Here is a 24,471-nt window from a genome sequence, read left to right on the forward strand (position 1 = left end):
AGAATACAGATATTGTTCCAGAGTTCAACACTGGGTGTTTCACGCTACCAATATTGTGCTTTCCCCTGTTGTAAACGGTGTGATTTGGAACTGGAATATCTGTATCGTTAAGAAGATTATATATCTATAAATATATTGTTAAGAAGATTATATAGTCTGTGTGGGTGAAGTTCGTGCAAGACAGTGGTTATGGAGACACCGGAATTCTGATCCTCAAACGAGTGGATGAGGCCGACAATTTCATAACACCCAAAGATGTCGAGAAAGTGCAGAGATGTTCCATTACAAAGGACGATACTGATGTTCTCATCGGCCGGCACATAGGTAAAGTGAGCGCTGGCCTTTATTTAGATGTTGTGGCCTATTTGAGCATGCAAATCCTTCTTGCCACCGGAAAACGCACCGGTGCTATGGTCAACATGAAGATGAAGGAATTTACAGGCGTGAGATGTCGTGTTGACAGTTGTGGAGCACAAAACTGCTTACCACGACCCTGCACATCTGTCCATCCCCAGAGATTTCTTCCGACAATTGACATATTACGTCAGAAACCTGCGACCACAGAGTTATGAGAAACTTGTTCTACTTCGGCAGTCGAACGGAAGAGCATTCGCAGGCACAGAGTTAACTTCTCTGCTGAATTCACGTTACGCATCTGTTCTAAAGAAGAAAAACACCGCCACCATAATACAGAAATTTGTCACCACCCAGATGTGGTTTAAACATCCGGAGTTATGGGGGCAACAGTCCCGCTCAATGAGCCACAGCGAAAAAACGGCTGGAACATTCTATTCCCTGGCTTTGGGAAAGGAGCGGACCAGCCACATTGCGTCAAAAATGAGGCATGTGATGACTGGCGGTGAGCCGTCAACATCTGGTTTGTTCCTCCAGAAAATAAGGCGAAGGTTGTGGAAGAAGCCCCATGCAGCGTTGGCACCAAAGGTAAGCCGAGATAGTTCGACAGCAAACGTTCGTGGTAAGGTCTGACTGCAACCTGCGAATGGCTCTGGGTTTCCCTGGGCTCTGTCCGGTTTTCTCCGAGCAAAATGCTATCTGCCGCCGTAAAGATAAAATATTCTTGAGTACGGCCCAAAACAGGAATGAAAGTGTAATCGATTTTCTTTCATTTTATGCTTTCTCTCAGTGTACGACAAGCATCCCCTCCCGAGCCCTTTTCAAGCTCCATTTTGTCAAAAAGAACGCATAAGGGGAAGACGACCAAGGCATCACCAAGTGTGTTTTTCCTACAGAGGGCAAGTGTAAGTTTAATATTTGCTTTGAGGGTTTTGGTGTGTTAAGAATAGAGTGGGTTTGGAGGTATGCCAAAGTTATGATAACAATATTTTCATAGGAACGTTTTTCTTCCTTTTCAGATTCTAGAGAAAAAGTCAACAGGTGTCCTGCTGACTTAGGTGCACCGCCAAAGTCGTCAACACATGAAGAAGAGTCTGATCCTGCGGCCTCCGAAAGACGATCCCCGTCCTAAGACGAAGACTTACAAACCAGGCCCTCATCCCCAGACCATCTACTCGGTAAGCAATTTTTACTATTTACTGATGTAAAAATAGGTGCATGTATAAAAGCGTACGTGGGAATGTCCGCCAGCAACCTGCAGATGGTCCAAAGAAGAAGAAAATGTGTGTTTTCATGACTGAATTGCTCGTTTGTTTTCTATCAGAACCGGCTCAAAGGAAAGATATACCGACGTTTCCTATCTTCCCGGGACATGGCAGGTTCGTTGGGAAGCGGTGGCTTCAGACGGCCGTCAAACAAACAGTTTTTTGACAGATATACGCTTGTTTGTTGCATGCTTTCATTTTGCACACATCTACTTCAGCTGCAGCGTTATCTCTGAAGGCCTGTAAGGTTCGGTCCACACCGGTTTCCTCCGCCCATAAACATGAACCACCTGGTTTCCTCCACCCATAATCATCAAAAGCAACAGCAGGTACGCTTTTAGCTTTTAGGTTTCCACTAGGCAGTTAGATCTACTTGTCTGCGGGAGACTTGCCTTCCATTGCCGAGGTCAGGTACCTATCTAATTACATGGGCCTTATGCTTTAACATTGGGGCTATCTACTAACATGGGCTTTTGCCTTAACGTGAAAAATGGCTCGAAAACTTTTAATCTCTGACTGACCTCAAACTTTGACATAAAGGGTGATCGAGGTCGATGACACGAATCCGAGGTCTATTTAGACTAGACCTCCATCTTGATCTCCAAAATGGCGGTCGAAATTTTGAACCCCACTCTATAAACCTGGGCCTGTTTGACCTACGACCCTGATAGGTCATGCCGCCGTAACCTCCAAGTTGAACCGTGACCTCGGATTTGACCTCTGGCCATGTAAAAACGAGGCCAGAGGTTGTAGGTCAATGAAATGGGCACAGGTCAACTTGAAGGTCATGATCGGCATTACGTGTCAAAAGGTCAAAATCGTAGGTACACCAGGAGTTTCTTTAAAAATTTTCCAGTCAGGGGTAAAAATTTCGACCGCCATTTTGGAGATCAAGATGAAAGTGGAGCTCAAAACGGACTTGATTTTCTTGATCTGCGACCTCGATTACCCCATGTATTAAAGTTTGCCAATCGGAGAAAAAATCTTTTTTTGGCCCAAAATTGCCGGAAAACTTTTTGTCTCAGATAATGGTGAAACTTTAATACCAGGGGTAATCGAGAGTTGATCAAGAAAATCAGGTCCGTTTTGACCTGTATTTCCACCTTTACCTCCAACATCGCGGTGGAATGTTTCACCTTGACTGAAAAATTCTGAAAAAATCTCAGGTGGAGCCTTGATGAACGTAATGCTCCAATAACTTTGATGTTGACCCATGGCCTTTAAATTGACCTCCAACCTTTGACCTACTTTTGAAATAGTGCGTTCAGAATGTACTATCTAAAAAGTAGGTCAGGGGTGAATGAAAAGGTCACGAATGAACAGACAGGTCATGGGGGCATGACATATCCAAATGTTAGTCAAGGCTCAACCAATCATTTTTTTTTTTTAAATTTCAAAGTGGCAGCTAAAGTTGTAGGCAACCTAAACGGCGGTCCTTATAGATATGTAATATCGGACAAAACATTACAGCACGTAATACATATCTTACTGACAGAAAAATTCCCCCCTCCTAAATAATTTAAAAAAAAATTTTTAATGGAACTGCTCTTTACAGCTGATTAATGTACATGCATTGCTGATTGTGTGTGTGGATTTTGAAGGATGTGCGTGTAAAATTAAAGGAGTTGTGTCCAAATGTATGTGCATATTCTTACCCGCTAACATTGAATGCATAGAATGGGAGATAGATTTCGCCCCCAGATATTTAAAAAAAAATTGGGGCTTGAACTGCTGCTTATGTGTATATATTATACATGGGTTGGTGATTGTGTGTGGATTTTGAAGGCTGTGTGTGTGAAATAAAGGGAAATGTATCCAGATTCAAGAGCGGATTCTTACCCGTTAACCTTGAAGGCATTGACTGGGAGATAAATTTCGCCCCCAAATATTTTTTAAACATTTTTGCTGGAACTGTTGCTAATGTGTGTATATTGTACATGGGTTGGTGATTGTGTGTGCGGATTTGGAAGGCTGTGAGTGTGTGAAATGAAGGGAATTGTGTCCAGATTTAAGTGCATATTCTTACCAGCTAACAGTGAAGGCATTGTGTGAGAGACAGCTTTGCCCCTAAATATTTTTTTTTTGCAGGAACTGGTGCTTATTCTTGTATACTGTGCATGCATTGGGGATTGTGTGTGGCAATTTGCAAGGCTGTTGGTGGAAAATGGTATTGAGTATGAAAAGGTACGTAGCGAGGCAAGTGATTGAAGAAGTTTTGTTTTGCGTCGATGGTAGTGATTTTGAAGAGGTAAGTGTTGGGACAGAGAAGGTGAGGAAGGTGGGTATTGTATGTTTTCAGTAGTGTTTGGCGTGAATTACTGTGGGTTGGTATTGAAATGAAAAAAGTGAGTATTAGAGTAATTGTGTTTGTAAGTTTTATGTGAGAGCGTTAAGTGTAAAAAGAGGTGTGGGTATTGAAGGGTATGTGTGGAATGTGTGAGTGAATTGTGTGATTGGGTTGACATGTATATCGAGAAGGCGGAAAGGGAATGATCAAGTTAAAAAGATACATCCATACAGATGTAGATATTATTTAAATGAAGTGACGTGATTCCTGGATCAAATTCTGCCCTGGGATGGGTACCTTTGTTTTTTCAACTTGATGATTAACTGTTTGCGTTGGCATGTGATTGAAAGTGGAAATAAAGTGGTGAGTGAGATATAAAATGACTTGTAGTAAATTATTTTGTGTGTATGGAAGGTGTGTAATAGCGTGGTATTTTTCACGGAATTGTTTGGAAAACAGTTATAAAGTTGGTACGCATTTGTGGAAACCTGTTTCCAGGTTTTCAGCCCTAACCCAGACCTTGAGCACCAGGTTTGCAGATCTTGGCACGAGGTTTACTATAATGCGGAAATTGTAAAATGTCTTCCTGAATTATTTAATATTACTCTTTGTACTGGAAGAAAAGCATTGAGCGCCATGTTTATGAATAAAACTCTGCTACCCCTATCCCTGTTCGCCCTTTGCACAGAATTTGCGAGGTTAAGAGAAATTAGGGCATTAGATTTTAGAGCATAGGTAATAAACTAGAAAGGGTCAACATCGCGTCAAGAAATTGTAAAAATATGAAGGCAAGGGTCATCCAAAAACCGGAATTTGCCTATATGCACAGACATCCTGTGATGTGCTAGCTTCATTTTGATAAGGTTTGATGATGCACAAGGTCAATGTCTATTATATTTTGGCTGAACGCCGACGGAACATTAAAGTCAATAGTGTGTTTGTTTCGAAAAAAGAAAAGTTTGGGTTATGTCAGCGGTACGCAGATTTGTAACCTGGTACTAAATATAAGTAGGGTAAGTTGACAGGAGAACGTATTTCACGGTTACTTGTGTCCATCTGCAAGCTAAAGTTTTAGTGTATCACTGTGTTATGTCAGTGATGATAGCTGTCAAAACAATTTTGATGGGGAGAAAGCCCGAGAAACATTGTCCACATTGATCAAATAAAATCTTTGCATAAACATGAAATTACCAGTCGCTTTGATATTGAAGACCAAATTCAGAGTGACATCAACGTTTACCGCTTCAAGTGATTTGGAGAAAAAAAAAAGGTAAATTCTCTGCTATAATGTGTCACCCCGAGGCCTTAATGAATGCAGATCAAGGTCACTCCCTGATAAATAGGCCTAACCATGCAGCCATGTTGTTACTGATGAATGCCGTATTGTGGAGGAATGGTGGGTACATATCCTTTTGTCATGACTGGAATAGCACTATTTAGTAATAAAGGTTATGAATGTCTAATGTCTATTTTTATGACCAAGAGGATACGGTAGTAATAAGTGTTGTTGAAAATCCCTTCAATATCAGCTTAACTCCTGGCCCACGTGTTATTATGATGAAGTTTTTAAATCAGTGTGTACAAGAAGATAGATGTGCATATTTGGAAAACGTTATTTTTAAATCAGCAGTCAGCCTAACTAATAGAAATAATCTGCAAAGACCTGCTACGCAGTGTATTAAAAATGAATTTAATCGTGATAAAATGTTTTAATTGCCTTGCGGCATGGCTAAGGATTTCCGCAGAGCAGTTAGGAGAATGAAACAGGTTGCAGCCAGCTGTCCAAATTTTCCTTTTATGGTATTAAGTGGGGCACTTAACACTGTTAAACTGAAGTTACTGCCAGGGCATCTTGGACTGAAAAATCCGATCATGGTTCGAGACACTCCAGACCGACCGAATATTTATTTGGCTCTTGAGAAGAAGATGTGGTTACGGTATATGAAAACATTACACAGACGAACAACACAGGTCACTAGCAGGCTATCATTTGACATTGATATTTATACCACTACGTTACACGAGCTGTGCTTTGCGTTATTTAACTTATCTGCTAGGCCAGCAAGACATTTACTCAGCACCATACACAGGCATGTATTTAGCTCAGGACATCAGAGTTTTTCAACATTTGTTAACAAAGCGTTTAAAGGAAAAGAACCCTCGCATTAGACTGATTATGGCAATCGTTTTACAGGATAAATGACTCAGCACCATACACAGTCATTTATTTAGCTCAGGACATCACAGTTTTTTAACATTTGTCAACAAAGCGTTTAAAGGAAAAGAACCCTCGCATTAGACTGGTTATGGCAACTGTTTTACAGGATAAATGACTCAGCACCATACACAGTCATTTATTTAGCTCAGGACATCAGAGTTTTTTAACATTTGTTAACAAAGCGTTTAAAGGAAAAGAACCCTCGCACTAGACTGGTTATGGCAACTGCTTTACAGGATAAATGACAGCGCTCAAAACTGGCTTGGCATCAAGAAGGACATCATAGATTGTTGTAAGGCAACAATCTAGTTGGGAGATAAATATCAGTTTTTGAATTCAGCACAAGTGAAAGTATTAAATCAGGATGTAAATGTGTAATTGTTTGATTGATTTCATGGCACTGATTAATTAACAAATACTGAACAAAAAATATATAAACGGAGCACCCAATATTCTGATAACATTAACCGCGTTATCAAAATCTTTTCAGTATCGTTTTTCTGGGGTGGAGGGCATAAAATGGACTCTTAACTGATGGAAAAGGACAACCGATGGTAATGCTGAGACAGGTTATTACACAGGGGTGAGGTCAGTTTGGGGAATTCAACACTTCAGTACTGAGTATGTCCGCCGTTTGCCTGCCGCACTGCACCACGTTGACGCATAAACCTGAGGCTACAGCACTACGCCAACCGCAATTTGCATGGCCATGTACCTCTGCACTATATGTTGCAATGGAAATTACGCCAAGGAGCAAGTTGCGACTGCTTCTTTAAACAGGACCCCAATGAGATGGTCATTTGTGACTTGCGAAATGATTTCCCACTCCTGTGTGAAGGCCAAAAGCAACTCCGCGGTGTTATCCGGAACATAAAGTCGCCGACGAACACGCCTGTCGAGGATATCCCACAGGTGTTTAATTAGGGACAGATCAGATGAATATGGTGGCCATTCGAGCACAAATTTTCGGTCAGTAGAATTGCATACAGCTGCAGCAACATAGAGACGTGCGTTGTCGTGCTGAAATGGTACCCCATGGCGCCGGACAAATCAGACGGCTGTTGAGGGCAGGACTTCATCACGGTGTCTTATCGCATTCAAGCTACCGCCGATGAAATGAAGGTGAGTGTGATGGCCATGACGTATCCCCGTCCACACAAGTACCATAGCACCACCGGATTGCACCTTATGCACGACAACGGCGTCGGCATAGCGCTTACGGACCCGCCGCCAAACGTAGCCTCCCATCGGCTTAGTGTAGCTAAAAACGGGATTCCTCTCAAATCATAACACGCCGCCATCCTGCCAAAAGCCAACGAACATGAATGTTAACCCAGTCGCGTTCAGGAGGAAGGTAAGGGATATGGTTTAAACCCAGGAGTGGCCTACGGGTCGCGAATTCTCGTCTCTGACGCGATTCCGAATCGTTTGTGCCGAAATCTGGTTATTATGGAGCCCGACTGTTTCATTAGCTGTGGCAGTGACTGGCCTGAAACGGAGGGGGAGGATGCAGTCGCAGTCTTAGTCGTGGGTATACGGGCGATTAGCTGTCGTGTCAAATTCTTTATGATGTCGTCTGCATGAGTCGACCAATCGTTCACACATTAACGTTAAAAGCTCTGGAGACAGATCATACCAGCGTCAAAGCATGGGGATGTCGCGCTCACGTTTATTTTGTGGCATCTCTGGCATCGTGCATTTTGAGAAAATATGCTCTGTACCGGTGTGCTTTTGTATACCTGAGGATAAGGCCTGCCCGGAAGACCGTACAGATCACTGAATACTACAGATAGAGACACGCCTGTCTGACCGGTCAAACTGGTAAATAGGCGTGTAATCAACAGTTTGGCTTTGGAGACCGGAATGTACACTAGTGTTCGGTTTTGCTCTTGGCAATCTTTCGGTACTACATTGACAAAAATCACAGCATTATCATGTGAAATATTGTAAAAATAAGTGTTGCTTTATAGTTTTGTGCAGTTTACCTATTTAGAGGATTTGTCAACTTTAGCCTCAGAAATATATATCCCTATCTTTCACATTCATATTCCATTCGTTGACCGTTCCAAAGGGCGTTCCAAGTCAATAATGGCAAGATCCATTTCCAAAACAACCTTTAACACTAACTCATAAGACAAAGGTATGTAAGAAATTATACCAATAGGAAAAAAAGCCCTAAACCATCGGGCTTAGGGATAACTACTAATTTGTGGGCTTCCTGATAAGGTATATCGTTTTTGAAGTTTATACTGATTATTTTTTCCTCTTCGACAAAAGGTGGACAGCCCCTAGAGGAGGTCATGTGATCTCCACCACAACAGCAGCGCTTAACCTCTGCTGCTACAGTCGAAATCTTTATGACCGTCACTTCCGCATCGGAAACAAACCAGTTCGACCACATTTCCTCTTCTAGTAAGTCAATGATATCTTGATCCCTGTCATGTATTATTCCCTGACACATCCTCAGGGAATAATGAGGCGATGTAAAAACAGGAATATCAGTTATTTTTCTTAAAAGCTAATAATTTTTTTTTATTGTTGTTTCTGGAAAAATGCAATGAGAATGCCTCCCGGATCGCCATTCTTAGCGTTTTTTAATGTACCGATTGCGCCTTGCACAGACCTTTTTAACACAAATGGATGAATTTTCGAGGCCGCCTTGTATTCACTTTTTGAGATAACAATGAAAGCCGATCAACTTCCTTGTCCGTTATCAATTGAGTCTGATAAAACCTCGAATTTCCTGTTTTTGTCAGAACTTGATATCGGCTGAGAGAAAGACCTCGTAGTTACAATAGAGACATTTGAAGAACGATTTAAAGAAGACATGGAATACAGATAATAAAACTTCATCCCATGTGTTCCCCACCTGCCACATAGTGCCAACAAGTGCGATGCCTGAACCTGGAGATACCCAGCAGGAACCACACCAAGGACAAAACATACGTACAAATCTGGAATATTTAGAAAACTAATTACACCAAAAGCAAATACCACACTGAATGTCAAGAGTTACAATTCCATTATCCATTATCTTACTATACCCATTATTATTGAACAAACATTTCGTATAGTTTACTAATTTTTTCTGACTGATGTTTTTTTTTACTTCGTCAAATTCTGAACATCCAGTTTAATGTAAAAAATGTACTGTTCTCTGTTCTACCAATTCTCACGCGATTAAAATTCAACGCCACTGGAACACGCAATAAATACAGAAATATACTCGTCAGTTTACCGAGGTGAAATAAGCCCGTGCAGATCCCTAATACATCACCCATGTCGCACCCATGGCAAACACACGTGACACGCTTTTTAAGCGTTCTTCTACTGTATGCTCTAAAGTTAACCCGGATCCTGAAGGCAGGGGGTAAGCTTACTCCCAATGCGCTGTATTTGATCAAGGCGGACCTGAAGTTTACATTACAAAATTCGACTGCTTTTCACGTTTTCCAGCAGTCTTCATACCCGGTGTTTGGAGTCTATGTCAGTACAGATCCGTGTCACCGCTTTAAGACACTTTTACCTGTCGACATATTAATTTATTTCATTGGTGTGTTACGCTGTATTCAATAATCTTTCACTTATACCGCGGCGGCCAGCCATGTAATGCGAAAAACTGTTATAGCTGTAGACAACAGTATCTTAAGAAGTGCAGTCTTTGAAGTGTTGTCTGTTAAATTCCCGTATGTATGGAATATTTAAGTCAATCTATTTCTTCTCAGTATAAACACGGTTACTGACTTAAGACAAAAAGTACGAACACTTTAACCACTTCACTCATAAATCATGCGGAATGAAGGACGAATATTGGGTCGTTCAGGTGATCGTGTCACATGTCACCAAATGGAAGAGAAACATCACGTTCTCATCCATTTAGCACTGTATCTTTAGTACATAAGGAACTATAAGCTCTGAATTGTACCTTTTTAACTAAATGGAAGACCGCCTATTTTTCTTTATTTACCAAGAAAACAATATTTTCGCCTGAAAGCAACGCCACATATAGATCTTTGCTATCACGTATGTTCAGCGTCACAAAAGAAATGGCTTCCAGTGACTTTATCTTAAAGCGTACAACAACATACTGATAGAAGTGGGCTGCAGTTATAACCCACAGCCAGCCTCTGTGATGTGACACTATAAAAGTTTAACATCATTTACGATTTTTTTCTCCATTTCTCTTTGAGGACAATTCATGTGTGATGGGTATTTTGGAATACAAATGGGACAGGTTTGTAAAATGGAGGAAATGGATGAAAGAAGGATTATGACGTAACGTCACGTCGGTAATATTTCGGCCACATCGTGCTGAGAACATATTGAAAAGTGGCAGTAAGTGGACTTCGAAAGAGGGAATCAAAAAAAACCAAACTAAAATATATATACTTTCAAAAACCAGTGAGAAAAACCCATAGAAATTCGGTAAAATAGAATATGTAACCAGGAAAATGTTACATATCTGTATACACAATATAAAGGTATAATTTATGAAAGGCCAAAAGTTCTCATACAATGACCACATGACGCTGTGACATAAATCATATATGTATATAGAGCTAAGCCATCCGGGAACATTTGCAAACTGTATACTATCAACTAGGATTTGTAACATGCCATATTAGGCACCACAAATTTCAAACCCCGAAGAAATGCTCCAATCCCAGAATAAAATTGTGTGTTAAACGAGAATGCCCAAAATGACTAATTGGTCTCTCAAAAACATACCCTCAATTAAGATTTTATCACAGGGTGAATAATATGGAGTTTACTATGGTCACCTTAACACCTTGCCTGCGACAGGAAATACGTTTGGCCTCCCTGTGTGCGATAGCAATATAATTTAGTATTCAACATCACTAATCAGCTCTTTTAAACGATACACGGAACAATTCGTTTTTATTTCTCAACATGCAAGTTAGGATATGTCCTAACAGTTACAAGTAGAAAGAAAGCTTCTCATGTTTCTTCTTATATCGCAAAAATGTCTTTAAACTACAGTTTTCTCAACATCAGTCGTGAAAATTAGCGTGCAGTGATGACGTCAGCTTTAATACCTGTCCAAACAGCTCACAAATCCGGTTTGAGCAAGCAGATATAAAGCCACTGTACAATGTCACTGTGAACATACAATCTTTAGTCGAGAGCTGTCAGATTCTAACAACCCAAGATGTTGTCCGTTGTGTGTGGACTTCTTTTGTTGAACACCGGCTTTGTGGCGTCTTCGTATAACACATTTTTAAAGAAGTTTGATGTTCAACCGTTGGTGGAACAAGCCGATGAGGTCGATCTTTCCACGTGGACCGGTATGTAAACCTGATACCATGTATGTAGTCTCGATCTAACAGTGCGATAGATCACACACATAGAGTTGTGCTCGACTGAAATAGAAAATAATACGAAACCGTTAGTGTATTGTATTTTGTATTGGAAACATTCTGTTAAAAACACGATAACTGCAACTAGGAAAATTAAATTAAATTTGCCATTTAAAACCTTACCTGCAGGATTACAAACTGAGCCACTTAAAGAAATAAAGTTATTCACCTGGATTCTAAAGGCCTGTTACCGCGAGAATTGTTTACACTTGAGGAGCTGTCAACCGAATTTAAGAGAGAAAGATGCGATTCAGATCATTCAAAACTATAAATAAATATACCAAGTTTGTTTATGGCACCAAAAAATGTTAAATATTAAAATAAGGGTTTAAATTTAAGATTAAGTTCACGGGAATAACTCCAATGTACTTGTTCTTTCCCACTGAAAAGTGTAGTACGCCTTTGTTAAAGGGAACACGATTATCCGAAGCCTCACACTGATGTGGTCGCGTGAGTTCAAGTTCAGCTCATGCTGACTTGCTCTTCGGTCGTACGTGGGGAGTTCATCGTGCAAGTTAAATATTCTTCAACAGGACGTAAAATACCAATGAAAACAATGAATAAATATATAGAAGGAGCATGCAGTGAATCGAATTGTGAGTATATATCGTGCTGAGCCTGCCAATTTAAACAAAATAAATAATCCATATGAATGAGTAATAATCCAGTAGAAGAGAACTCACCCTGGCATGTGAGCATTACAAACTGCAGATGGATAGTTTGATGCCCCATGAATCCAGACGGATTGTTTAAAACATCGAACACGGAAAGGAAACAGATCAGAATTTAGTCACCAAACATCAGAAAATCTACTCCGCTACGATGGAGCCAGCGCTAACCTCACAGCGGTACACTCACTGCTGATATCTGGGGCCTCTCTATTTGTACAACACAAAAAGCAGGAAATAATCGCCATACTTCTACAGATAATTATTAGATTATTCCATGCTCGGGTGTGGCTTCCGTCTGCAGTAACACAACGTAGGATACTGTAAAGTTACATACATGGCCTTATTATGCCACAAATTTACAAAATATTGACAAGATCTCGTCAAAAACGCCCTTTGATTACAAGGCACACCACTGTAGTTGTACAAAGCTTTCTAATTCAGCCATATCTTCTAAAGGAAAAGGCCGGAGGACGAGCCCTACAATATCCCCTCAAAAATCGAAACGAAAAGGATGTCTGGATTTTCACTCCCTGAATGCAGAATTTGTTTAGCTACATCCTCATTTGAAACAGCAGCCTGTGACACGAACTGAAGGAAGTCGCCAGTAACCTCCTGTAACAGTAACTAAGACACACTTTAATTTGGCATTTCTATGAGTCACCAACCGTTGTTTCCATGCAGTAAAATTCATGCCTAATTTATTTTTGCCGGTGATAAAACACAAACGATTTACATGATTGTTAATTTTATCGGCGTTGACAGACTGTTGTCAACAGTGCAACTCACAATCGGCTGGCCCGACAGCATGGATCTTTGTGTCTAATCCAGCATTGCTCAACTTGGCTATAAAAAATGTATAGCCTGTTAATTGCGACACCGTAACAAATTCTCCACAGCTACTCCCATAATTCGGTGGATATCCAATCGATATCAGACAAACCAGTCGAGAGCGCATTTGTGTCATCTACGTGGCCGAATTGTGAGCGAAAATCGGTCATCATATCCCGCAGTTGCTATGCTGTGCACGATTTTCCCCGTTCTAATACAACTCCGGTAGCCTATCTTTCAAAGTATTTCTTATAAAACTGTTCAACTTATATTATTTTCATGGTGCTTATAAAGAGGTGTACATGTAGGGGTACATTGGGTAGGCCTAATGCATGGATTGGGCTATACTTTGCAGGGCTTTTCAATGCATAATCGAGGGAGGTATGCACAGCATGACGTCACCCGGCCAGGGTTCCGGGATCGACAAGATAGACAAAGGGTTCAACTTCAATGGTTTTTGCTTTTTTAATGTAACTGGATAAAATGCACTTTACGGGTTAACACAGCATAACTATTGTGTTTAGGGAAAATTTAGTGTGAAAATAAAGTCGTTGGAGTTCTTTTAAAGCACTGACTGGCTGTGACTATGTTGACCAATAAGTGGTCCGGCGTTCGAATCCAGATTTCACTGTTTTGGTCCGTTAGTCCTTCCAAAAACCTGATGTCATCCCATAGACATATGGTAAGTCGTACTTATTTCTCAGTGGATAACAGAAAGACAAGATAATATTATGATTAGCACAGCCCTAATTTTCGTTTGAGAAAAAAGATGGCAATATCGGATTTCGGTAAAAATGTGGGCTGCCTTGTGTGGAGCAGAAACATTACAAAAACTGTGACGGACAGCTACACCAATAAAGGCTGGTTAAGAACTCATGTTTTCTGATAAACGGTAAGGCCTTACCTTTTCTCCGTGATGTTTCTCCAAACGGGATCATGGAATAGATATAGTGTCCCGCCCAGTTTTGTTAGTTCTCACATCGACAGGGACAGTTACAGTACTGTATTTGGCGTAATTCCAGTAAATCATTCAGTTATGGTTTTGTCCAGAATTCGTCATCATAGGCTGATATTGTACAGGTCAAGTGTTTTTGTGTACATATGTTTGGAGAGTATCACCAAGATCGACGTTTCGTGCATTGAACGACGTTTTGGCAATTGCAATTTTTATCACGCCAGGATTTTTTTTCAGATCACAGCAATTCTCTCGAGTGCGCATATCCTACCGATTGTACAGTAATACAGCAATGCAACCACACAAAGAGCGGCGTGTACCAAGTGTTTCCGTTCGGAGTGGGAAAAGGCTTCCTTGTGTACTGTGACATGGTGACGCAGGGCGGTGGGTGGCTGGTGAGTTTGTAAATAGGGATAACAAAATGACAAACCTGTAACTCTCGTCATGAATTACGACAGATATACGAATGTCTACTACGACGCCCAGATCTAAGTCTGATAGACAATTCTAAACAGCTGGATGCCGTTTTAGAGATAAGTACGACACGAGTTTTAGGCCGTAAGTGGTAATAATTTTAAACAAAATACATAGAAATGTAGTTAGGTCCGTGCTCTGTAATGCTGCCTGCCACACATTAAACAGAGTTTCAACAAGTTAACTTGATTTTTTTTTTCATTCATTTAATATTTTACGCCGGATTTATGAAGAAGAAAACTAGCGTACCTTAAAATGTTTCTGAAACAAAAACTCCTGGCCTAAGGCCAGTAAGAACTAGAAACATCTGAGGCCAAACCGTCAGACAACACGTAGTTTAGATTGTAATGAATTCATTTTCTTAGGTATGTTGTCTAATTCGTAGCAGACCAGATCACCGGGGCCGTAAAGGAATAAATAATATTCTCAAAGGAATAATCTCATGTGTAGGTCGACATCGTTATAGTCTATAGTTCTGCACCTCACTGCTAATTAACTATGTCAGTCCGGGAAATAAACGCATTTGCGTTGAATGACGTGGCCAATGGTTAAAAAGGGTGGGGTCCAATGATTACCGTCCCCCAGCTCTTACCAGCTGCGTCTGTTGGACTATTGAACGAATGATTAACGATAGGTTTTTTGGGTTTCTTGAAGCCAACAAATTTTTATCTAATATTCAATGTGGTTTTCGTCAAGGTCGATCTACTTTAGATCACCCTGTTCGATTTAAAACTTTTATTCGTAATGGTTTTATTAATAATGAATATGTGGTGTCGATATTTTTCAACCTTGAAAAGGCCGGATACCACATGGAAATATAGTACTTTAAAAGATTTTTTTGATATGGGGTTAACGGGTCGCTTACCTTTATTTATATTTTAATTTTTATCTCATCGATAGTTTAAGGGAAGGGTGGGGCCCACTCTCTCGGACTCTCGGTAGCAGGAGATAGATGTGCCCCAGGGCAGTAACCTTTCACCAACACTGTTTAGCATAAACTTAATAGTTTGTTTGAAACATTGACACCTGGCACTGAGGGTTCATTAAATGGAGATGATTTCCTTATATGCTATCGTGCTAAAATATCAATTACATCGAGCGGCAACTGCAGTTTGTCTCAGTAATATCGAGAAATGGGCAGTTCCCGAAGGTTTTAGATTTTCTACGTCTGAAACTGTCGGTATGCATTTTTGTAATACACGAAAATTCCATCTAGACCCTTAACTTAACTTGTATGGTAAACCACTATGGATCCATTATTTACGGTTCCGCTAGGCAGTCGTATGTTCAACTGATGAGTCCGGTCCATCACCAAGGTATGAGGCTCAGCCTTGGTGATTTTAGATCCTCACCAGTAGAGAGTTTATAGTTAGAGTCTGACGAACCGTCTTTACATCACGGGCGTACAAAGCTGAACCTTCAGTATGCTTCAAAGCTTAAAACTCACTCAACAAATCCTGCCTATGCCTGTGATTTCAATACATTATATGTAGACAAATATAAGAAATGTCCCAAAAGATCGCCTCGTTTGGTCTTCGTGTTCGAGACGGTATTCTGGAAGCCGGCATCAAGCCTGATGACATAGATCCAGAGACTTTTCCAGAGTCTACTCCATGGCTACTTCCACAACTTAAATTGATATTCGATTTAGGTCGACATGATAAATTAGATACAAACACTCTGATAATTCAGCAAAAATATGTTAATATTAAGGCTATTTATATGGATTATAGATTTATATATACTGACGGGTCGAAGGGTGAGGACAAGAATGCGGCTGCAACTGTCTTAGAACCTCTAACTGTCTTGAAACCTCATTTCCAATCTTTTCTGCATTGGCCAGGGCTATTCTCCTGGCCTTATCATATGTTTCTTCTGGGCGTGGTCAGAGGGCTGTGATATGCAGAGACTCGCTTGCTTGCCTTTTGGCAATTGGGAACAAAAAATTTAAAAAATCCGTTTATCTTTCAAATTTTAGCCGTACATAGACAACTAATCAAAAGAGGTAAAAATAGTATATTCTCCTTGATACCAAGTCATGTTGATATCCATCCAAAAACAGTTGCAGACAGGGAGGCGAAAGCTGCCCTCAATAAACCCATATCTAAGATTAAATTTTCTTATACTGATTTTAAGTCTAATATGCTTAAATATATTCGTCTCCATTGGTTGGGTGAAAGGGACTTCAAAACAAACTACATGCCATTCATCCTGTCATTGGCTGTAATTCTTATCCTCTTGGAATGTCTCGTAGAGACGAAGTAGTTTTAACAAGATGCCGTGTTGGAAATTCTCGTCTAACACACAGTTTTGACGGGTTTTAAACACGTCTGTCCTTTTCATTTGATTTATATGTTCACATTCTCTTCTTGAAAACCATATACTGATTCATAGTTTAAAACATGTTCTAGGAACGATATGGTTGAAAAATTGCCAAGGTGGCGTAAAGCCATAATCATTCATTCATTCATTCTGTTTGGTTAATGGTAAGCTTGATGTTAACTGACATTCCAGGTGTTCCAAAGACGACAAGACGGCTCTGTTGACTTCTATCGTAACTGGCAGAATTACACCGATGGCTTTGGTAACCTCTACGGGGAGTTCTGGTTGGGTAAGTTACCTTAGACCAGGTGAAGTGTCATGCAGTAAATTTTACTTAACTCAATTTAATAGCACCAAGTTTACATCACAGTAACGATAGATGTTTCCTTGTTAACTGGCTTTGGCGGGAAGTATGTTTTACTATATTATTCTTTTTGTTTATTTGACCACAGTCAGCATTGTGGTGGGGGAGCCGAATACAGCATAGGGGAAACTATTCTAGATATATACCAGTAGAACAATTCGTATAATGTATGAAATACTGTTCTCGTACTATGTATAAAATCCTTAACCCAGTCTAAGAAGGAAACCGACAAGTGATCTTATGACCAATAAATTTGCAAAATATGGTACATGAAGTGACTTAGCAGTCATTAGTTTTCAGCGTTGCAGGGAATAGAGTCGATTTTCTATGCATCGATATTGTCAGTATCTCATTCGCACTTTAATTGCAACTGCTCAAGAAATTATTACGTCGAATAGTAAACCTAAGTGTTTAGGCAGCGTTAGAAATCAATGCCTCGAACCAGCCGTCGTGTACCAGCCGTCAACCAATAAGGGCGTTCAATGTCAATAATCGCAAGGCCAATTCCCCAAAACGACTCTGCTATTCGTACATGCATGCTGCATATAACAATGGACTCTAATGATCTGATCGACCAGCTGCTGACGAAGGTGCCGGCCACGAGTGTTCTTCCAAGGCCCGCCACGAGGATTCTTCCAGGACAGGCCACAAGGGTTCTTCAAACGACACACACGCCCCTACGGATACGTCGTCTGATTAGAAGAATCGGCACAGTCAAGGGATACGCTAGCTCTTGCGTCAGGCGGGCAGTCCAAGCGATACCTGGGAAAACAAGTAACGGCCGAGAAAATTGACACTATGAGCGATGAGCACATCAAGAAGCTGTACTCCCCATATGACGCCCGTCTTTGGGCTCAAATGACGAAGACTCTCGGGGAAGCCGCATTGCGATTCTATTCAAGGGTGGCCAGCATGCCACCCGAGAATCGTCCCAAGCTCGTAGCAGAGCTCGAGACCGACCCATATGTCGAACATGGGCTGAAAAGTGCTACTTGTGGGCTGTACCACCGCTATAGCATGTATTTAGCCCCGTTAACCAAGGTGCTGACCACTGCTAAGCATTGTTCATTTGAACACAGGTACCCTCGAAATATGTCGTGTAATGACCAACAATATGAGTACAGAGACTGTTACTGATAACCAGCAGGAGGAATAGCGGGTGACAATGGCGAACAGTAGTCCTGTGCTACCAAGTGACAAAAGTGCCACTTATCTCAAAAGAATCGCTCCGGGACAGGCTGATGCTGCCAAGGCGGAAAAGCCCATGGATGAACTTTGCTAAGCTAAAGCTTCTTAGCTACGCAGCGGAACGGCCGATGATCTCCCCAAAGATTTTGCCTCAGTGCATGCTGTCGATACACCAAAGACGAATGCCAGCCTCAAAAATGCTCTACGGGGCGCTGTTGTTCCTGCGCCAAGAGCGTAAAGAAGTCACTACCGTGACAGCCATTGGCTTCGCGCGATCCACAGACTCAGCAAGTGCATCATTTAAAGGCTCGTCGCGACCCTTTCTCTATGCAGTGATCTAGTAGCGATGTCTTCCCCCATTAGTGATGGAAAGGTGCTGGCCAACACGGCCTACCACGCAGCAGAAGTCACTCTCCTGGCTTCTGGGTACGCGTGTCTAGGCAAGATCTTCTTGAAATGACCCATCGCAAAGCTAGACACCACAGCCCAAGACATGGGAATGGTTAATGTTGATGTCCGCCTGGCTATGCTGTCGAAGGACATGCTAATTAAACAGGGGCCACCGTTGCCGACACAAACTTAGTAGTGAAGTGGGCAAATTTTTTTTGCGTCCTTTTGATAGATCAGACCGTGCAATGATGGGTTTGCCCGAAAAGGTATATTTCGCGATGCGTCGCCAATTTGCTCGTCGCCACAGGATTCCCGGCCCTCCGGCTAATGCGATAATTGACAGCGGGCAAAAGTCGCTCGACCTCTGGCGACAGGAGGAAAAGGCCATGATGTGTTTCCCACATCGGTGCTGACGGGTACGAGCAATCGCCGAGCGGCGACCGGGCGGCTGCCTGAGCCTGTGGCTTCCACTTGTTGGAGATTGGTTGGACTCCTTGAATATGACGCAAGCCATGTACCCCAGCAGTAAGGCAACCTCTCACCCGGCCAGTATATACTCTAGCCCAAAGGGCAACTGGAAAGGGCTCCCAGCCATTAAGAATCATTAAGAATAGAGGCTCCCTTCATGGGTTGGTGTTTGCTATCTCTACCAGCCCGGCGAGCTGCGCGACTAATCCTGTGTGGTCCCTGAATGTGTACCGACTCTGGCGCTCTGTAAAAACTTCTTGAGGTGCCACCGGACACTCGGTTTCCACCGGATGAGGTCCTACAGGGTTGCTACGAGCTCATCTATGTAATCGTTAATTTCAACTGTGTCCGCTGGAAGGGCATTTTGGTATCCATACGCCAGCGTGTCCACCCATTTTCAGCTATCCAACGCTTGGAGTGGAAGGGTGAGAGCGATACCTTATTCAGATACCCCGTACCCCGTAAATGCTATGGCGCTCTGACCGCAGGACATCCATGCCATGGCGGAAGCTCTGCTTTTTGAAGAGAGCCTCTTTGTCCTGCTCCTGTCTGATATCCTTCACGGTGGCCTTTTTTAAACCTCTGGCTTTTTTATGTTGTGGCCGCTCGTCTCAAGAATCTTTGGGCGCAGGCCGATGTAATTGGCTATTGGACCTCCAGCACACCCATCCTTCTTCTTACCCAACACCTTCTTGTTCGGCATGCTTTGCAGTGCGTGGTCTTTTGGGTAGTCAGACGTGTCATAGAGGTCTGCATGTCTGGCCACATCGTCTGGCTGGATCTCAAGGAGCAGGCTGTCTGTGTCAATGTAAAGGATTTGGCAATGCTTTCCGTACTGAGCGTCCATCTGTTTGTAGTAAAAGTTACACATCAGGTGTTTGGAGAGGTCGAGGATGCGGTTGAGCACTAGGTGGCTCTTGTGGAACTGCATTGCTGCAAGATCATCGTCGAATATATTGGCTCGGGGAAAGGCCGGGCCTGCTAACAAATGATGAAGCTTGTACTCCTCACTTGCTCGCACCAGCTTAACATCGTCCCGTTTTCTGGGGTTCTCCTCTAAGGGTCTTCCCTAGGACACTGTTGTTCATAAGCTTGTGGCCGCTGGGGGCTTGTTTTCGGAGCTGCTTGTTCATCCGAATATAGGGCTTCATTCAGGGGCTCTGCTCGAGTCTGAATTCATGGTGGATTCCACTCGATGTATGATGCATCCTGACTGTCTTCGACCACTTTTTCAGAATCTCCAGGATGTGAGGGAAGGTTTTGTTGACTGCCTCTTCAACTGGCCGGATTTTGCGGATCGAGACTTTGAGAGCGAGTTGAATTTCACTTCACCAAGGGCTAGTATCACTTCTTCGAGTTTTTCCTTGATCTGGGGGCGAACCACATTAAGGAAAGCTGGACGTCGCTGACGTCGCTGGAACTTTTTATTTCCATTTGCTGTCTTGCCAACACACAGCTAAATCTAATTTCAGTCAATTCAATATAAAGGTGAAGTGTGATCACAACAGCCGCAGTTTAAATCTGCCACAGTGAACATACATGCCAAATAAGAAATCATTATCAACAGCAGTTTGCCTTGAATTGCGATTACCTCTTTCAGACATCTTGACGCATTATCCATATAACATAATATGCCGAAGTGATAAAATACGATGAACTGCATCCCACAAACAGCGCTTTGCGAGGTAGTTCCCACAAATACAGTTGTCTGTCAAAACCATCAAATTTTGTCTCCCCAGGCCTGCAGAAGGCTCACCTCCTAACCTCTCAGGCGCACTTTGAACTCCTCGTGAATATGAAAAGCTACACCCTGGGAACAGGTTACGCTTCCTACAGCAGATTCCGTGTGGCAGACGAGTCTCAGAGCTTCCGGCTCTTACTGGGCACGTTCAAGGGGAATGCCGGTAAGTTGACCGACATACTTTTTTGAGAGAAACATAAGCTTAGAAAATAAATTTTAAGCACATAGCAACTGAAATCGCCAAAAAATTATCCTGAAAAGTTTCAACTAAGCGTGAAAAATAGCTGATCAGTTGGTCACCATAGGAATGATGATGGAAAACTCTGGGCGAAAGGTGGAAGAGAAGCGACCAAAATTAAAAATATTCTTGGTCATAGAAAAAAGTAAGGTGGGCGAGAAGAAAAATATAGTCACCGATGGAGGAGGAGGGAAGAAATTGTTGTGACTGATTTTCCTCAAAACTGAAAAGATAGGCCGACACCCTAAGTAGGCCTACTCTAACTTTAGGTCTGAATTTTGACGTCATAATTTCAATAGGACAATGTATGATTTGTTTATAGACATGACGAATAAATATAGTAACCCTCAGATATGGCTATAAATTGATAAATTAACCTCTAGACCTATTCATGGTAGCTGTTTATTCCGAGCATATCAATATATTGATGACCTCTGGTCATCTTTGGTGATTTTCAAGTTAGATCACATTATGTGATATACACTGTACGTGTGTCAGGATCACTAGTGATACCCTGACCACATACAGCATTAAAATGTCCATATATAGACATTTGTGGTGACGGTAACCATGAATCACTATTATATCAGATGTCAGAGCAACCAATAAAATTTTGATTACAATGCTGGCTTCGAGCCAGGTAATTCTAGTCAGGAAAGAAATGCGACCACGTACGTTTTGGTTGATTCGACTCCCCCCCCCCCCCCCACCCCCCTCCGAAAAAGAAAACAAAAATGTTACTTGCGTTACTTTGACTGTATACTACTGACGAAGGAAAATCTCATCCTAAATTATACTGTCGCTTTGACTGTTTACTTGATCACCCGATTTTAGGGATTGGGTGTATATGGATAGGGTCTGGCAACCAACTTTTTACTTTGGACTTACAGACCAGGTCCTTCTAACAATAAACATGAATGAAATAAATAAATCCAGTCAATCTGAGCTGTGCAATAATCTATCTGTCAATGTGTCTAGAGATCTTGAGACATGTTTTATTTTTTGTTCTTTCAGGTGACTCCTTAGGTATCCATAACGGCTTGAAGTTTACCACATATGACCGAGATAACGACTACTACAATGGGAACTGTGCTGTGAGATTTCGTGGGGCCTGGTGGTACAATGCTTGTCATCGCACCAATCTCAATGGACGTTATGTTTTTGTGAAGGATAAATCAACAGATAATCCTTCATTTGTCACGTGGTCCCAATGGTCGTCTAAACATCTCCCTCTTCAGTTCAGCGAGATGAAGATACGCCCAATGAAAATCCACTAAATAGACGATATGCTCGGTTGTTTACAAATTATGGGCAAAGATAGATCAAAAGTTCGTGGTAATCGTTCCATTTAAACGTTAACTTGATCCTTCCTTTTTTGTCCTGTTTTTAACGTTTTCAAATGAGTTTATAGCAAAAAAATGTTTAACAACTGAATATGACGTATGTTATATTTTATCAAGCGCGAGAACTTTCGGACTGTAGAAATATAGCCTGCCGCAGGGCTAATCACAATATGTCCAACGACTAGGCAACCATATCCGAACTATCTTAATCTTTAAAAGAACACAAACATGATTATAACTTTTTGGAACGAACTATTTACAAAACATCAGTCGTTTTTCTAGTGGAGATAGCACTCGTGACTCCAGATTTTTGAAACTTAATAAACGAGGCGCGAGGGTGAAGTTCTACTTTTTCAAGAACCTTCCGTTAGGAGTGTTTTTATTCTACTTACACGACACCATAGACCCATGCAATAATTTTACATTGTTTTTTTTCAATAATTGACAGTTCATGTATGTGCATAACAACACAAATTCTTGGTGAATGCCAGATTTCCATGGAGAATCTATGAACGGATGACCTTCGTATAAAATAAAACCAAGATATTTTGCATGCCAAGCTGTGTAACTGTTGTACCGCCAGTTGTCTCATGTTAGTGCACAGATGAAGTCATTGGTAAAAGGCAATACGAATTGCGTGAGTAAAAGCCTGTGGGTCCGCATATCCAACCACGCATAAAAGCGAACCAGTTTTCCTCGATTAGCGGTGAAGGCTTTTCAGGGCCCCAAGTGAAACTGAATCCCGTCTGACAAAGAATTGAATGAATGAATGATTGATTATGGCTTAACTCCACGTCGGCAATATTTCGGATATATCGTGGCGAGAACAAGGTGAAAACACGAGACGGTTAAGGTTTTCGAAATGATAATGAGAACATCAAAAATAAAACAAAAAGTTCAGATATGTTTAGATAAGAAAATAAACCAAAACATTTAATACTCGAAATCCAGCATGCTTAAAAAATAGTATGTCTAGAAATCGATATGTATCTATCATTTTATCTATAAATATTTAAGACAATTAAAATTTATATTGTATGATATAGGTCGATGGCCCTCAAATAGTTTATGGCAACACCGCCAGCGATGCTGTCAAATAGATCATATACAGAGTTGACTGTGTAGAATCTTTGCCGCACATGGACAAAGCCCACACAGTCAACCAGGATGTGTTTGATGCCATACTGGGCATCACATCCAACACACTCGGAAGCACTGCTCCCATCCAGGATAAAACTGTGTTAGACAAGAATGCCCAACACGATACCTGGTTAAAACTACTTGGTCCCTGCGAGACTTTTTGTTAGTATACATATTGTAGCCAATGACAGGATGAGTAGCATGCATTTTATTATGGATCTGCAAGTCCCGTTCACCCTGCCAAAAGAGACAAATACATTTAAGAATATTACACCTCACGTCAGTATAAGGGATTTTAACTTTTGATATGGATTTATTTAGGGCAGCCTTGGCTAGACCCCCCCCCCCCTTCCCCAGCGAGTCACTGCATGTCATTGCCTTATGAGCTCGCCCAGAAGAAACATATGACAAGGTGAGGAGTATTGCCCTGGCCTCTGCAGAAAAGATAGAAGATAAAGGCGGAAGACGAAGAGAAATGACCAGTTGTTCTAAGAGAGCCGTAGCCGCAACTCTGTCCCCATCCTTTGACCCATCAGTATATATATATTTAAAATCTGGATAATTGGCCTTGACTTGAGAAAAACCTTGCTGGATAATAGGATTTGTATTTGATTTATTATATTTACGTAGATCGAATATCAATTTAGGTTGTGGAAAAAGCCATGGCGTGGACACCGGAAAAGAAGCGGGAGCTATGTCCCCAAGTTCAATGGTGGCTTCCACAATGTGGTCCTTAACACTAACACCGAACGAAGGCATCTTGTTAGGACATTTAGTATACTTGTTTACATATAATGGATTGAAAACACAGTGGTTGGCAGGGTTTGTTGGATAAACTTTAAGCTTT

At 41.5% G+C, this 24,471-nt stretch overlaps 1 protein-coding gene across 1 annotated transcript; it reads left to right on the plus strand.

Annotated features, from left to right (window-relative positions):
• The first annotated feature begins 11,261 nt into the window (after nucleotides 1-11,261).
• On the plus strand, nucleotides 11,262-22,967 carry LOC135477931 (fibrinogen C domain-containing protein 1-B-like). The gene is made up of 5 exons (XM_064758153.1): nucleotides 11,262-11,430; nucleotides 14,194-14,351; nucleotides 16,945-17,041; nucleotides 20,902-21,066; nucleotides 22,156-22,967. The coding sequence occupies exons 1-5, from the start codon at nucleotides 11,295-11,297 to the stop codon at nucleotides 22,416-22,418; spliced, it is 819 nt and encodes a 272-aa protein (XP_064614223.1). The 5' UTR covers nucleotides 11,262-11,294; the 3' UTR covers nucleotides 22,419-22,967.
• Nucleotides 22,968-24,471: the final 1,504 nt, after the last annotated feature.

Source organism: Liolophura sinensis, chromosome 11 (genome assembly GCF_032854445.1).
Source record: "Liolophura sinensis isolate JHLJ2023 chromosome 11, CUHK_Ljap_v2, whole genome shotgun sequence".
Lineage (NCBI taxonomy): Eukaryota > Metazoa > Mollusca > Polyplacophora > Chitonida > Chitonidae > Liolophura > Liolophura sinensis.